The 16,172-nt window shown below is 39.6% G+C and overlaps 2 protein-coding genes across 3 annotated transcripts in view; both read left to right on the top strand.

Moving 5' to 3' along the window:
* CRIPT (CXXC repeat containing interactor of PDZ3 domain) overlaps positions 1–3,556 on the top strand; it is a 63,702-nt gene extending 60,146 nt beyond the window's left edge. Inside the window, exon 5 of the mRNA XM_030498760.2 lies at positions 3,471–3,556. Within this exon, the coding sequence (XP_030354620.1) occupies positions 3,471–3,541 (71 nt within the window). The 3' untranslated portion in view covers positions 3,542–3,556. The remainder of the gene's footprint in view (positions 1–3,470) is intronic.
* Positions 1–16,172, top strand: part of SOCS5 (suppressor of cytokine signaling 5) — a 35,237-nt gene that overhangs the window by 7,178 nt on the left and 11,887 nt on the right. Inside the window, exon 1 of one of the 2 annotated variants that reach the window (XM_030498749.1) lies at positions 3,610–3,630. The exons of the other annotated variant lie outside the window; for it this stretch is intronic. The gene's annotated coding sequence lies outside the window, so the exon portion shown is untranslated. Of the gene's footprint in view, positions 1–3,609; positions 3,631–16,172 lie in introns of those variants that run through there. 2 annotated transcript variants of the gene reach the window in all.

Genomic DNA, 16,172 nt, shown 5'->3' with positions numbered 1-16,172 from the left:
AGATTCTCTGACACAGTTTCTGATTTTTTTAATCAACCAGTTCTTTTAATCCATGATGTTCTCCTTTCTTTTTTGTTTCTGGGTTAGTTGGTGATGGCTTGTTGAGGGAGACTAATTCTAAGTGCTGGTGTTGGTGTAAGAGGGTGGGCTGGGGTATGTGATGGGATGAGTAGGTCAATGCCTTAATGCAGATTGTCATGATGCTGGGTAGATTTGGATGTAAATTGGATTTCAAGTTTTGGTATCAGGCCAGCTTTATCTTCAAAAATGTATGTGGTTTATCTACTGAAGAAGTTCCTCAAGAACTATTGTCCTTAAGATTTGGATGCCTTATTTGTGGAAGCAAGAAATTTGGTAACAGGGTTTCTGGTTCTTACAGATGTAAGACAAACTATATGGAATAATTTAGATTAGGATTATGAGGTTAAAAATTCTGTTAATCCTGGAGAATGCAGCGGTACTAGCTCTGGTTTAAGGCCCTGAATTGCAAAGTACTGACCCTGGGAGAGGATGTGTGCATTGTCTCCCTGTTTGTATTTGCTCACATTATTAGTTTGGCAATTAACAAAATTATGTCACATCTTGGGTTATAACATTGTGATTGTTGGTGGTTTCATTTGATGACTTAGTTGTTTTTAGACGAGAATGTGTGACATGGACTAGTCCTCCAGTATGACAATTTCAAAATAACTTCTCTTATGGTCTTCTATAGTGCTTTCATGTTTCAGTTAAAATGTTTGCAAATTCAGTAAATTCACATGGTAATCTATATTATAGAGGTATTTTTGTTGCCCATTGAATTATATTTCAGCAAAACTTATTTGAATAAATACAAGGACTCTTTCAGCTTGACCTGCTGTTCTACTGTTTCCCTTTACTGGAACTAAAAAGAAAATCTGGGAATCTGTCAGGAATTTTAATTTCTATAATGCTGAAACAGTTGTACTATAAAAAGTGAGAAAACTGCTTTGCTTCACAAGTCTGGGTTGACCAGTGTCAATTGTCATGTGCAGATGATATGGTTTTGTTCTCCCAAATTCCTTGGGGTCTGAAGCATCTGTTAGAGGATTTAGCATTTTAGTCAGTAGAACTGTTAGTCCTTATATGCATATGACATGGTTTTGTTCTCTCAAACTCCTCTGGGAGTGAAGCATCTGTTAAAGGATTTTCAATGTTTTTGTCAGAAGGAATGTGACTAAAATTCAGAACTATCAAGTGATTACACTCTTCTGTAGCTCAGATATGCTTGTGTGGAGGACTGATGGCCACTGCATTGAACAAGTTTTCTATTTTGATTTGTCTAAGAGTTGTGAACGGAATAAGTGAGGTTAGGGCCTTAAGGTCCAGGCCAGCAGAGTAATTTGTGTCTGAAAATGTAGTAGTCATCGTGTATTTGAGATGAAGGTTAGGACTTAGATTCAGAATGGCATGTGGTGTCGGAAAAACACTTTGTTCTACTGTGGACCATAGAAATGTATCTAATTCAGGCAAAACTGACCTTTTATTGATTAAACTTACACTTTTTTCCAGGACTAGGTCTAGAAACCAGGTTCTAGGGGCCAACTCTGCAGTGGTCTGAGAGTCTGAAATCTCCCTGCTTTATGTGTTGTTTGATTTGTCCCTTCCCCAGATCTGTTGATCACTGTTGGCATTTTTTTTTTTTTTTTGTGTGAGTGCTTTTTGGCTTTTTTTGCAACTAGTTTTGATCAGAATTTTAAGAATGGAAAAAATTAGCATAGTAATGCATCATCAGTTGTCTTTTTGAGGCTATCTATATTTAACTGATATTTGGAAATCCTCGTTGCTAATGAGCTCCAGAGAAGCTTTACAGCTCTGTTTTCAGCAATACAGTTGGTTTATTTGGGTAGAAAATACTCTCCCTGCGCATCACAGATGATAATAGAGAAGCTGAAGATTTGCAATCTGTATGTATTTCGTAAATGGTTCTGAAGATACAAATGACTTTAGTCCTAGTCCTGTAAGTTCTTGCTGATAGGCTCAAAAATTACCATGTTATAAAATAATCTTTTGTTTCAGTTGTGCAAATAATTCCCTTATTTTGACTGTGTAGCAGTAGAAATAAAGACTGCAGAAGATCTACATAGACCGTGAATTCTATAATATTATTTTAAACTTTAGTTCACACATGAGAGATTAATCGATTTTATACCAGAACTCAATCCACACGGTGCCTCATCCCTGGCAGTGTTCAAGGCCAGGCTGGTCGGGGCTTAGAGCAACCTGGTCTAGTGGAAGGTGTCCCTGACCGTGGCAGGGAACTGGATGAGCTTTAAGGTCCCTTCCAACCCAAACCATCCTGTGATTCTATAAAGCCAATCTCCTCAATGCTAGTAAAGTTAACATGGCATACTAATACTGTATCTGTGCATGGTTGAGGAATATGTCATCCCTGAAGTTGTTTCAAAGCCTGTAATAAGTGCAAAGAATCTTGATTTGCCAGTTTCATCAAGAGAGGCATTTACAATTTCACACAAGTTTCTTAATGGGATGTCTGCAGTGGTGTGTTCTGTTTTCCTGAGAAATACAGAGGCACTAAGATTATTTTTTTTCCTCATCATCCCAGAGAGCAGTGAGTAAAGCAAACCTGAAGACTGTGCAGAAAAGAGGCTATTGTTATGTAGGAGATAAAATGCAATACCACTGTGGTTTATGATTTGTTCATTACTATGAAATTTGGTGAAATTTTGTTCCTCTTTTTTAATATTAATGCTTTGCTTGATAAAGAAAAGTTTGATACAGCAGAGATGTGCAAAGAAATAGTTTTGCTCATTTTGTTACACAATATAAATCTAGAAAGAGGCTAGCCTTGGTCAGGGTCTGTTCCCAAGTTTTTCCTGTAGACTCACTGCTTGTATCTAATTTTCTGAGTTGTCACAAATGTTGGGCTTGGTTTCTTCTGTTACTCTCAGACTTGCTTAAAATCTACTTTGCAATTTAATTTTGGCTGACTTGAAGAGGGTCAGTAATTACAGTTACCATTTCCAGCAAGTTGAGTTTTTCCAGCAGTCTGTGTAGAATGTGACTGTGGATTAATTGAACATAAAAATGAGTCAAAACCTTTTTTGTGCCAAACGCAAACACAGGAGTAGGTGCTAGTAAGGTTTTCAAAACTGTTTCCTAGGCAATTTGTAGATCTGCTGTGAGCTGGTGCTCAAGGAAGTATAAAACTGGTTTAATTTAGTGAGAAAGTTCTTGGGGTACAGCTTCCTTGCAGTTCTGTGGAAGTCTTGTAATTTTCACAGCAAGTTGATGTCGAGGCCTTTTTAAAGCCTACTGTGTCCAAGCTTGCTGCCAGCAGTGAGGCTGGCACCTCTGAAGCATGGTACCCTGTCTTTTTTCAAGTCATTCTGAATTCCGAGAGGACAGTAATTGAACAGTTGTTGGTTCAAGAGTATGCTGACATCATGGATGACACGGCTAACAGAATTTCTTCTCTTCTGACTTGCTAGTTTATGCATGTTCCTTTGGTGTCCTGGAGGGGCTGAGGAGGCAGGAGTGGCACTCTGCAGCAGCAGGATGACGTACTTAAGTCATTGAATAGTGTGTGATAGTATTCAGCTGACGCCTCTCCTCTGATGGATATTTAGTTCTGTCATTTCATTAGTCACTGTAAGTTGTCCTAATGCTCAGTATGCACTTCTGTTTTACAAAAACACCATAGTGCTGGTATAAGGAGTGATCTGGAGAGAAACACTTCACAAACTTAGTTTGTTAGTGGCATGGAGAAGTAGTCTTGATCTTAGCTGTCATTACTGTGCTGTCAGAAGCCCATGGTTTATGTATAGCAAAAGTTATGGTGGTGTTAGATATAGCTACGTTGGAAAAAAATCTGGACTTCGATTTGGGACAGTGATGGAAGCCAAACGGGGAAAAGAATGTCAGTGTGCACAGCTACCTCTCTCCTACAAAATCTTACTAGGTGGGCCTGCTGATACAGCACCATTTGCGAATCCCTTAAGCATAGATAAATCCAGTGCTTCTGATTCTTGTTTCCTACTCATTTAGCTTTGTATGTGTATTTTGTAATCTTTTTACTAATTTTGGAGTTGAACCATGTATTTGGCTCTAATGGGAAGTGATTCAACATTTCAGGCAGCGTAGGTAGTTAAAAATGCCTCAATGCAGGAGCTAAGCCTGGGGCTCAAATAAATGCCTGTAGAAAATTGCTACTCAAAAGGCTTTGCCAGCTTACCTATACTGTACATGCAAGAATTAAGTAGCTAGGAGTGAATTGTGTGTTCATGTACTTAGGTTGTTGTATAGGAGTGCGCAGAAGGAACATAGACTTGAACTTCCTTTGTGAGGAGCAGAAGCAAAGGAATGTATCGTAAAGTACGGGAGGAGAAGGAGGTGAAATCAAGTTCTGTGTGTGTAGAATCTGCAGAGCTGAAGCTTGCAGTATGTCTGTAGTAGCACAACTGCTGGTGGTGGTGACACCAAACTTGTGTGTGATCCCAGGGCTGTTGTGTGGTGCCAACAGGTAGTACTGTTAAAAGAATTATTGCTGCTTTTGCATCTTTCTCCCCTCAGGCAGAAGGGACATATGACCATAGAAACCTGTTTCATGGGGAACATGTTTACCGTGAGTCCTTGACTCTGTCCATACGAGGGCAACAAAGCTGGTGAAAGGGCTGGCAGGGATGTCCTGTGAGGAGCAGTTGAGGACTTTGGGCTTGTCTAGTTTGGAGAAAAGGAGACTGAGGGGCAGCCTCATTGGTCTCTACAGCTTCCTGAGGAGAATCGGAGAGAGAGGTGCTGATCTTGTCTCCCTGTTATCCAGTGACAGGATGCATGGGAATGGTGCAGAGCTCTGCCGGGGGAGGATTAGACTGGGCATTAGGAAGCGTTTCTTTACCAAGAGGGTGGTCAAACACTGAAAGAAGCTTCCTAGGGAGGTGGTTAATGCTGCAAGCCTGTCACTGCTTACGAGACATTTGGACAATGCCCTTAATAACATGCTTTAACTTTTGGTCAGCCCTGAATTGGTCAGGCAGTTGGACTAGATGATCATTGCAGGTCCCTTCCAACTAAAAATAGTCTATTCTATAAAGAAACAAACCAACCAACCAAAAAACCCCCCCATCCAAACAAAGAAAAAACCTCACAAAACCAAACAAACAAAACCCCCAAAACAAAGAAACCCCAACCAACCAACCAAAACCACCCCCCCAACAACAAACAAGCAGTATTTAGACAAAGGTATAACTTTGGACCAGGGGTAGCTATATTGAAAGATATTCCAAATTTAGGCTGCCTGCGTGTCAGGTTTAGCTATATTGAAAGGTATTCCGAACATAGACTGGCCGCGTGTAGTGCTGCTTTTGTGGTGCTTCAAATTGCCCATGGCGGAAGTTGAGCAATGGTAACTGGCTATAAAGAGCCATAGCTCTTCCTCGTTTCATTTATGTATGAGTTGAGGTTAAACAGAATGTCCAGAAGAGGGTCATTGTATTTTCTTACTGTTGAGGTGGATTTTTCTCTTCAGACTCTTTGAGAGGTCTTACCTGGTCCTTGTGGACTGTAGTTCCTGCTACAGTCCCTTATTTTAAGTCCCTTATCTTAAGCAATAACTTAAGAGAATGTTGACTACTGTATATGTCCATATTGCTTCACTTTCTGGTTCACTGCCTCTCAGGATGGAGTGTGCCATTGTACAAGACAAAGGCTGTGAAGTCTTGCAATTGAGTGTAATATCTCTGGGGTTTGCAAAGGTCACTCTGATTTGCCTTTCATAAAATGTTTTCTGGGGAAAACAAGATGGCACAGAGTGTTTATACTGCATGATCTCAATGTGTAAACCAATAGTGAAAACGTTTAGTAAGATAGATAGTTTTATATTTTATTTGTGCTTGCTGGATCATCGTGCTCTGTCATTTCACTGAACCTGACATTGGTCATTACACAAATAACCCCGAGAGTGTCTAGTTGTTCACCCATCAGCTTGCAAACTCTTAATGGACAATTTGAATAGCTGTGACTCGATGTCATTGACAAAGTGTCCTATTTTGTTGCACAGCTGTAAACTTCTGTAGCGAAGCGCATTGCTGCGTAAGTGACACTGGGAGTTCACACATGAGTCACTGTTCCCACTGGTGTTTTTCCTTCATCTCTTCCATAGATAATAGAAGGTGTTAGACAATTTTGAAGAGATGTTGTATTCAGTTCCTTAGAACTTTGCTGAACTCCAGTCTTTTGGACTGAAATACTTTATGCCATTTCTTTGCCGCGAGTTTAATTTTGTTTAAAGCTTTCAGCCAGAATGCTTCGTCTGTTTTCAGAAGTAAAACTATAATAATTGTGCCCTTTTTTTATGGCAGTTTCTTCTTTGAAATACTGTAGTGCACCTCTGACCTGGAACATTTACTTGAAATTTGTCAGTGGGTGGCCTCTGGCTGAGCTGTAATGTTTTAATTTTACATGAAAATCTGCCAAAATTGAGCCAATTCTCTTTAAATTTGAATATTTGTGATCTAGACATGGCAACATTTCTTTATGGAATTCTCTGGAGACTGTCTACACTCTGTGTGCTTAGCAGGACTTTTCTTTCAAGTCCATCTGACTGCAGTAAGCTGTGCAGAGCCTGGGAACCAGAATTGTCCCAAGTTAATGAGGGAACTGAAGGGGGTCTTATGGCACGAAGCCAGGCAGGAAATCTCCATGAGACAGCCCTGGCACACATTAGCTGTGGAATCATGCACTCATTCCTTCTCCCTTCCTGTCCCATCAGCTCCCCAGTACCTCCAGTCTCCTACCAACACCTGTACTCTTGACTGTGGCTTTGACAAGACTTCTTTTAGAGGTATCCGTTCTGGGCTAAAGCTTGGCTTTGCCTGTATGTGAACAAATAGGTTACTTATGAGCATGTCACGGATGCCACTCGTCATACTAATGTGTAACTGTGGACTGCAGGGAACATGCTCAATCACTTTGTAGGAGTAGGGTGTAAGCATTTGGTCAGCACTGATTACCATGACAGTCATCCAAAAAAGCTCAATCTGATTCTTTAGAGACCTTAACAGACAAAATCTGGAAAAACTTCTGAGATAATGAACATAAAGTGTGTTTTTATTTTGGGAGCTCCAGACTGGTCCATGTTTGGCTGTACTTCTGTAAGGATAGCAGAGGTACCACACAAAGTCCACACTTCCTGAATTTATAAGATGAAGTGGTGGTTTAGTTGGGTATTTTTTTTTTTTTTTCTTTTTAAGGCAGTCAGAATACAACTTTTTGGATGTTTTTCCTACAACAAGTTTCAAGAACTATTTTAGGTAGCTAGCTGGCCTATAAAATTCAGGCCAAATTAGGAAGCTGAAGGAGGCCACTGAATGTGATCTGATAATGGGAAGCATTAGAGGATCATAAAAAATAAGTCATGAAAAAGAAAAAGAAGTTTTCAGAGGCACATTCCTGTTATTGGGAAGAAGACCTTAAACCCACCAAGTAGGCCAGATGTCTCTGTTCCTTTTGAGGTGACTAGTTCAAGCTTTAAGACAGATGGCCTTGCCTGTTGACACTGTACAGCTTAAAGTATTCTTTTTCAATGCATTTCCCATGTAGCAAAATCCATGTCAATTATGTAGACACTTGAAGTTGGGTGAGGGAACCTTCACTGAGTTTTTTGCTGTCCTTTGTCTGAAGTGGCAGCACTGCCCACTGTGGCAGTGTGAACTTCACAGGAAGTTAGTACCAGGTTGAGCAGCAGTTTCTTCTTTTTTCATTCAGTCTAGGAGAGAACAGAGATTTAGCTGAAAGATGTTCTAGTCTGGCTGCTTATCAGAACTCTTAGGAAGGTAAATCTTCATTTTTTTCTTTGAATCAGGATGGATTTTAAGTTACCTGCATGTTAGTCCTGTATGCCTATGTCAGTGAGGCCTTCAAACACTAGACAATGTTCTCTGGTTTCACCTCCTTTCTCCACCTGCCAATCTATAGCACAACTGGTTGTAGTTATCCAGGCCCTTCAGCTTGACTGGTTTTGGGGGTGTTCAAGCTGTGGCTGATCATCAATATCTCGAGAAAATTTCCTTAATTTTTGCCTGTGAATAAGAATTTGGAATTCTCATTCTTGTCATCACCATGCATGTTTTCCATCAGGAACTTCTGGCCTCTATGTGACAGTAGCTAGATGTGGAAACTGCCATGTCTCCTAATGATAAATTGAGGAAACTTAAATTTGATTCTTGATGTAGAAATGTTTTTTTGTCATGGAGGATACTAAAAGGATTGTAGCTTCCTGAAGTTATTTATTGAACAGGTTGTCCCTGTCATCTTGAAAATATTTATGTAGATTGTCTGGTATTTTAAGTAACAGTTGAACTGTCTTTTTTGAAAAATGAAGAGGAATAGTTCCTGTATTTCTGTGTTGATAGTTTTTCCTGTTAATAGTGTTATGGCTCCTGTATCCTCTGAAATGTACAGTATTTTTCTAGATGAGTCAGTCTCAAAGCTTCATTTTATCTTTTTGCTGCACAATTTTGACTTCATTGTAATTTTTCATTTAGTAAAGTATGTTTCCTGGTATAAGGAAAATCTGGTTTAACATTAAGGAGTGGGATTTTATAGAAACGGCTAAACCAGTGTTAACAGCTCACTGCTGCTGGGAGAGATGGGTTTTCTCCCTTTCTTTCCCAGAGCTTCTCCTGCACTCATGCTGTCACTTGTTTCTTCTGGCTTCTTTTTCCTAGCAAGGGCTGTTTGTGTGTCTCGTGCTTCCATTAATTAACTCATAGTGAAAGTAAAGGTCAGATGGATGTTGGAACTGATGCAAAGGGATGGGAGGGAAGCAGGACTATCCCTTTGATTAGCAGAAAAGCAGTGGTAGGTTAGTTATCATGGACTGTCACCCTTAGGGTGCCCTGGCTATGGCTAAATTCTGTTAATGAGGTGAAACCTAGAAAGACCTATACTCTTCTGTTCCCTTTATGCAGGGGATGATAAATGATGATCTCACGCTGATAATGGTGAAAGAGCATCAATCACTCACTTTGTTGTGTTTGTGGTTTGGTTTTCTGTGATTTTTTGGTTTGTTTGGCTTTGTTGTTGGTTTTTTTTAATACCCGCTCTTTGACAAGTTCAGCATCCAGTAATTGTCTGATTTAGCTTTCTTTTCTCAGTTTCATGTGGTGCTGCAAACTTTCTGCATGAAGCATAGTCTCTTAAACCGTTCCTACAACTGAATCTCTGCTTTCATACATCTGACGGACAAAAGAGGATAATGAGTTTTATTAGTCTTGTGCAGCTGGTACTGCTGTTGTAAAGATTAATGTTTCTAATTCTTGCAGCCTATAACTTATATTTACCTGTATCAAATAGGAGCCCATAGATACGTGGTGACATTGCAATACTGAATGAGCTGTTGTGGGGGGGGCTATTAGAGTGGTATCGCAGGTAGTGAGTTGCCTTTTTCAGATAAGCCATTTTGCTATCGATTAATAGGCATGCACATTGGCTAAGCAGTGGGGTATTGGTCTATGACTACATCTTGGTGCAGCAATCCTTTGTGAATCTGGAGTTAGCTTTAGGATTAGATAGATGACCTCAAAAGGCAGAGCATTTATGTATTTTATTTTCAGAATTTAGGAATTAACCAAACACATTTTTCTTAAAGTTCTCATCCTGTGGGGGCTCAGTCGCTTAACGCACACAGGTGCTTCTTTGCTAGAATAAACATTCATTCAAATCATAGGATCATAGAATGGTTTGGGTTGGAAGGGACCTTAAAAATCATCTAGTTCCAACCCCTTGCGACAGGCAGGGACGCCTTCCACTAGGCCTTGCCCATGAGTATAGACCAAGAGAGCCTCTAAATTTACTCATTAGCCTGGTTTGTGTAAAGGTGCAGAATACAGAAGGAGAGCAGGTATTGCGAAGAGCTGGATCTTTGCCCTGCTGTCACTCTAGGAAACGTTTTTTGTTATTGTTAGAGCAGTAACTCTAAACTTAGTAATTTACAATCTCATTTTCTTTTTAAAGATTGCTAATGGATCTTTGTATAAGTCCTGTTTAACATCACTATCAGCTAAAGGAATTGTGCAATTGTTTATGTAAGGTGTTCAGTTAAAACCAAAGCGGCATACTGCATGGCTTGTAGGGTGCTACCAGTGGTTTGACTATCAAGTGCTTCCATTACAATCTCTTGTTCTCACAAACACCATAATTCTGCATTAACGCTTGTTGATTGACACGTCTTTCATACAGAGGCTATGTCTGACTTTGCCTTTTAACACTTGTAAATCTCCAGTTAAGTTATGGAAATATTCATGCTACTGTACATTGTTGGAATTCTTGACTAGCAAGCTAAAAGTAAACTACCTAAAATGTGAAACTTGGCACAGGCGTATAGAGTCTCTGCTGAATACTTTGCTCTAAAGAAATTTAGCTTTTTCTTTTCAGTATTTATACTTAAACTGTCTTAAACAAAAATCTGGAAAAAAATCTGAAGTATATTGATGTCATGTATTTATTTTATGTATATTCTTGTGTGTGTATATATATAATTAGACACTTGTTGATTCAATAATATAAAAATCTGTTAAGCTAACAGACTGATATTTTTCCCCTTATTCCTAAGAAAAAATTCCCTACCTCAGGGACTGAACCTGCAAGGCTAATGCTTTAAATTGCTGTTTGTTTCTTTTGTTAATTTGAGTTTTAATATTGTGAAAACCAAAGGGCGGAATTTCAGAAAGCTTGAAATTTGCTGAAATCCTGATTCCTAGCAGAGGTCAAAATATGTTCTAAGTGTCTTTTCACACTTCTGGAAGCCCTACTTCAAGTTCCTTGCGCAGCTTTTTCTAGCTAGTTTCCAGAGTGGGTTTACGTTTGGTTTTTTTCCCTTTTTTCTCTTTCTTTAAAGATGCGCTGTAATTTGCTGTGTGTCATAAGCTATCACTGCACATGCTTTATATGTCCAATATACAGAATATCCGGGACAGTATTAGTTTTGATTTTCTGGTGTATTAATCCATGATTTTAGTTATAATAACACCTTTAAGCTAATTTTTGGTAGCATTTGAAAACCAAAATTCCAATTCTGCTGCAATTTAATAGCAGCGTTGATGTTGCAGTTGGCTGTGCCACAGCATGACCCTGCACAGCAAGGCCTGGTGGGCTCTCGGTGGCAGAGCTTGTAGGTACAGAACCATAAAGCACGGATTCCTTTCAGCTGGAAGGCTGCAGGAAAACGTTTCTGATAGCTCTAACTGGGTATAGTTTAGGATGGAGTTGCCTGTGGATCAAAGTGAAAACATGAAACAGGCTAGGCCTGCTGGAAGCCTTCCAGCTGCTTCTCCTCCTTCTTTGCAGGGTTTATATTCTTTTACCTACCCGGGCCCAGCCTAGGGAACCAGATGCTTGCTGCCAATTAGTCTTGTCAAGACAGCCCAGAGCCTCCCTTGACAAGCCTGACTGCTGACAGCAGCTGTGGGGTAGTCTTAGGCAGGATTTTAACTCCTTGCTCACCAAGTGCTTTGCAGGTTAAATCCCCTGGTCTCCTGCTGCAGCTATTCAAATGTGCTTCTATTCTATGAAAAACATGTTTGATACAGAAACTGGTCTAAGATTGTCAGTGGTGCTGTAGTGATAGAGTTTACTTGTCAAACTTCTGGCATGGAAGAATGTAAGTTGGGGGTTACCATCCATCCCAGGCCACCTTCTATTTGATACAGAGCATGGCTGTAGCCGGACCAGGCTGGTCCAGCAATTTTCTCCCCAGTAGCTTGAAGCTTAATCTCACTCTAGAAGTGCAGTGGCATCTAGGGAGTTTGACCAATTTGCAGGTCATCCATTAGTATCACTGAACTATAAATCACAATGAAATATTACATGTTTTTAAACATTTCAAGTCACTTATCTTGCTGCAAAGAGAAGCTCGGTTTTAGTTGTGGAATTTTCCTGAGTTTTCTTGTCTTTTACCTGTGGGTATGACCTTGCTACTATCAAGTGCTCCAGTAATGTTAGCAGTGAACAAAAACACAGATGCTATCCATAAAACTTCAATGGATTTTTTTTAATTTTCATCCAAAATGCAAATTAATGATCTGAACAACTCTGCAAGAGATTTTTAAGAGCATGTAGCAATATTTAGTCTTCAGGTTAACACTATTGCAGTTCCTAAGCACACACAGCTTAGGCTGTCACTCTTTAGTTGTTGTGGTTCTAGGAACTTTTGAAGTTTTAGGTCTGTTTCATTAGAATTTGAAAGAAGGGTGGCTTTTTTAATGTGTTGCAAATAGCTTGAATAGCAGTACTGCTTTTTTCCCTGTGTACTCACCATTGTAGATACATCATTAGAAAAAGACAAGTAGAACTTTGTTTTTATCAATTTTAAGAGATGGCAGCTAGCTAGTTTGTATTGGAGAATATGATCTTTTGCTTGGTCAGGCAGAAGGGGGTCATAGGAAGTAGCTGGGTGCGTGAGAAGAGCTCTGTGTGTAAAGGAGATGCTGCTAAGCTGGTGGGGGGCAAAGGCACTCTGGTGGGGGAGAGGCATGAGGCAGGCTGTTGAGGTTTTGAAAAATGTAGCAGTAGAAATAAGACTGTTAAAACAGTATGAACTGATCCCAGAAGAGAGGAACTGTTTGTTTGCAAAACAGCCAATTTGCAATTGAATGAAACGTACTGTTTACAAAATAATCTCAAATTGGATGTTTCTACTGAGCTAGTCTAGAAGGGGGGATATGATTGACTCATCTGTTCAACTTTGCTTCCAATTTCCTTTCCTTTTAGTGAGGCTTAGGTATTAAGGTATGCTTTTCCTTAACTCAGAACTCCCAAGAACTGCATGCGAATAACTGTTAGATCACTCTTTATATCAGTTTGAGACCTGTTTATATTTTACAACTTGATAGAGAAGGATATGCTTCCTTAGAGTTCTTAAAAGTAGAAATGAATTCTGCCCTGCTAGGGGACAGCTCCATAATGGTTTTCAGAGTACTCACAGCTTTTGCAGAGGTCATCAAGAGGGCTGCCCTACTTAATGTGAACGCTGACTGGAACCATTTATTTTGCCCACATGAGTTTAAAAATAGTATATTGGCAGCTTTTGTTTGAGGAGAGTCAAACATAGCAGTGCAGAAAACATTATTTCAGCAAGTCACCAAGAGACCTCTTCCATAGCAGGCACCTTACTTTGCTAACTTAATGCCTTTGCTTTTACTTTTTCAAACGATAAGGGGAAGTTATGAGCTGCCTGCTTAGGGTGTGTGGAGGTAATTGAAAGGAAACTGCTTCTGTTTAATGTTGCTTGTGTGGCTTTATATTTTATGATGAGTGGCCATCAGGACACTGCCTAAATGATTTGAGGGTGTCTTTACTTGGAATGAATGTGCATCATTATCTTGGATTTGCAGAGCTTCTACCATGGATATCTACCAGTATGTGGAGTTCTCAGTAGATCTGTATAGCATTATTTCTGTATTAATATCTGAAACTTATGCGTGCTGCGTGTAGTTCTCTGATCCTTATAATTAGAAATACAAGCTTTGTTTGCGATGGTTGTATTATTATCCACTATATTTGTGTAAGTACAGGGAAAGGAGTACTTCAGAAAGAACTGCCTCTTTATTTTTGAGTCAGTGGTGTTCACATTCTGTTCTTCCATTGATGTTTTTTCTTTTTGAGGGATTTTAGATTTTCTGAACAAAAAAGAAATGGATGGCAACTGCACAGTAGTTTGTAATCTGGCATGTGAACACATGTAATCTTGACATTGTCCTTTTTGAACTACAAAGCCTGGTTCAGGGGCTATAAGGATATATCCCACTGTTCAAAATAACTTGAAACGGTATTTTTGAACTGAAGTTACCAATGTGTGGCTGCTTGGAAAGAGGCAGGCAGAGCATCAGCTATCCAAGCCAAGACTGCTTCTTGCTCATTGTGAATCTGCACCAAGGAGGGGGAGAAGATTACTTCTTCTTTTCAGGTTAGAACAATGTCAAAATACCATTATTTTTCTTTGAGTTGACAGTCTGCCAGCTTAAGTCCTTGAAACCTGTAGCTTTCCCTCTGTTCTAGCAGGATGCATCAGGCCAACTCAGCGTGTTAGTTTTGAAGTAAACATTTTTAGTGGCTGAACTTCCAACATGAATGTTCAAAGCTGCAGCTATAATAGAATCCTAATCTCTCTTTTTGCAGCCAGAGCCCCACAGCTGATTAACATGGTAGGCTTCAAATGGAGATTTCTCTTCAAAGTAGCTAAGATCTTCATACCTTGAGTAGAACTAACCAGTGCTGCAGTGGAAGGAGGCATTCTTGCCCTGGCTGCTGCTTCTCCCTCCTCATCCGCTTCTCCCTTGAATTATCATGAATGTTTAGACAGAAGTCAAACCAGATGGAATGAATGATTAAGACTTTTTGAGAGAATTCATTTCAGTGTGGATCAGTTCCTTGAGCTGGTTGACTGAGCAGCCATATGGTGTACAGACCACCTCCTGCACCAGCACAGGTGGGCAGGAAGAGGCTGACGCCATTTCTTTTGGTTGCAATACTGACTTAGGCCAATTGTGTGTGTTGTTGGAATTACAGCTCGGTATCCTTTACCTCTTCTTGGCAGGTTTGAGTTTTGATTTGGGGGTTCAGACCTTCACATTCTTCTCACTACACAACTGCGCTCGCAAGTTATCGAGCCTGATATGGAAAAAACCAGTAGTACTTAGCCCTAATAAGGCTTTCATGAACACTTGGGACACTTGGGCCTTTTACCTTGACTAGTTAAAAAATAACAGCCACTTCTTCCTTTCAGCCTCCAGATCAGTTCAAGCTGTCCGCAGTGAACACGTTTTTGTGCATGTGTAGAAAAATGCATGGTTCCGCATAAGCCAATGTATTCCTTGTTTTTTAACAAAAGTTGTCTCTAGTATACAGTAGTAAGTCATTATCTCTGGAATGTGTATTGGAAGGGAGGAAATTGCTTTGTAATCCTTAATATTGCCCTTCCTTCCTTCCTCAAGTGGGTTACTTTCAAGGGTAGGTGTTTGCCAGCCTTATTCATTCTGACTGAATAAGGTTGAGGAGTGCTTATGTGAGCAGCTTTGTTAGTGCATCCCTAGGAGCAGTAGCCTATAGCAGGCATTTGGCAATGTGCAAATAGGGCATTAACCTCTTCTGCAAGCATACCTTAAGGGAAGCAAATGTCTTTAATAACAGAGTCTCTTGTCTCTGCTTAGTGAATCATTGTGAAGTAAGGAACAATCCAAATAGAAGCATAGACTCTCTCCATTCTTTTTACTTCTGCCTCCATGGTCCAAGGTGATGTGTACCAGTGTCACTGAGTGTGTTAGGCCGCTTGCCTGTGTAGGTTTGTGCTAGCATTGGACTAAAGAGTGTGCAAAGAGCAGAGACTGTGATTTGTCTCCCTTCCCTCTTTTTCCCTCCATTTTCAGGTTGTTGGGGGTTTTTGACTTGTGAGAATTTATCTGGTTTTGTTTTCTTTTTATGTGTTTTCCTTGTTATCTTTCAATGTTTTGAAGCTATCATCATATGAATATACCAAAACAAAGAATCTTGTAGATGCTTGTTTTTTAAATAAGCATGCTATACCTGTTTTGTAAGGTGTCATATGTTATGCTGTGTATCAGCTTTTGTGAAGGTGGTACATTTTAGGAGTTAATATTTTGAATGTAGTTTACCATATCAACTAATTCTTAAATTGGGTAACACCGAGAGAGTGAAACACAACCGTGGCTTGAATGTTCCTCCTAGGCAATCACAGGCAGAAAGCTCTGGTTAGATCTTTTGACACTTCTGGAAGAGTGGTCTGGGTTTTCACAGTAATCTATTAATATGTGGTACTTCAGGATTGCAAACAGCTTGTAACTGTTGTCTTTATTTGAATTGTATTACACAAATGGTTTTGCTAGCTCTCTTTGTAGTGTCAGCATTTGTACACTCAATACTTGAAGACTACACTTATACAAACTTCATGGCTTTGAATGTCTCTAAATTTACTGCAAATGGGGATATAGTGTTAAGATACTACTGCTTATTGCTTCTGTAATCCCTGTAGAGTGCTTATTACCTGTTGGTTTTTTTTAAGATAACTGATGCCAGTTTAAAGTAAATAGAAATAATTTTTAGCTGAAAAGAGATTGTTTTAGGAATATTTCTTTTTCTTAGAAAACCTACAAATTGGTGAATTTACTTTGTAGATTCTG

Source organism: Strigops habroptila, chromosome 10, assembly GCF_004027225.2.
Source record: "Strigops habroptila isolate Jane chromosome 10, bStrHab1.2.pri, whole genome shotgun sequence".
Classification (NCBI taxonomy): Eukaryota; Metazoa; Chordata; class Aves; order Psittaciformes; family Psittacidae; genus Strigops; species Strigops habroptila.
This window is presented reverse-complemented; position numbering and strand designations above follow the sequence as displayed.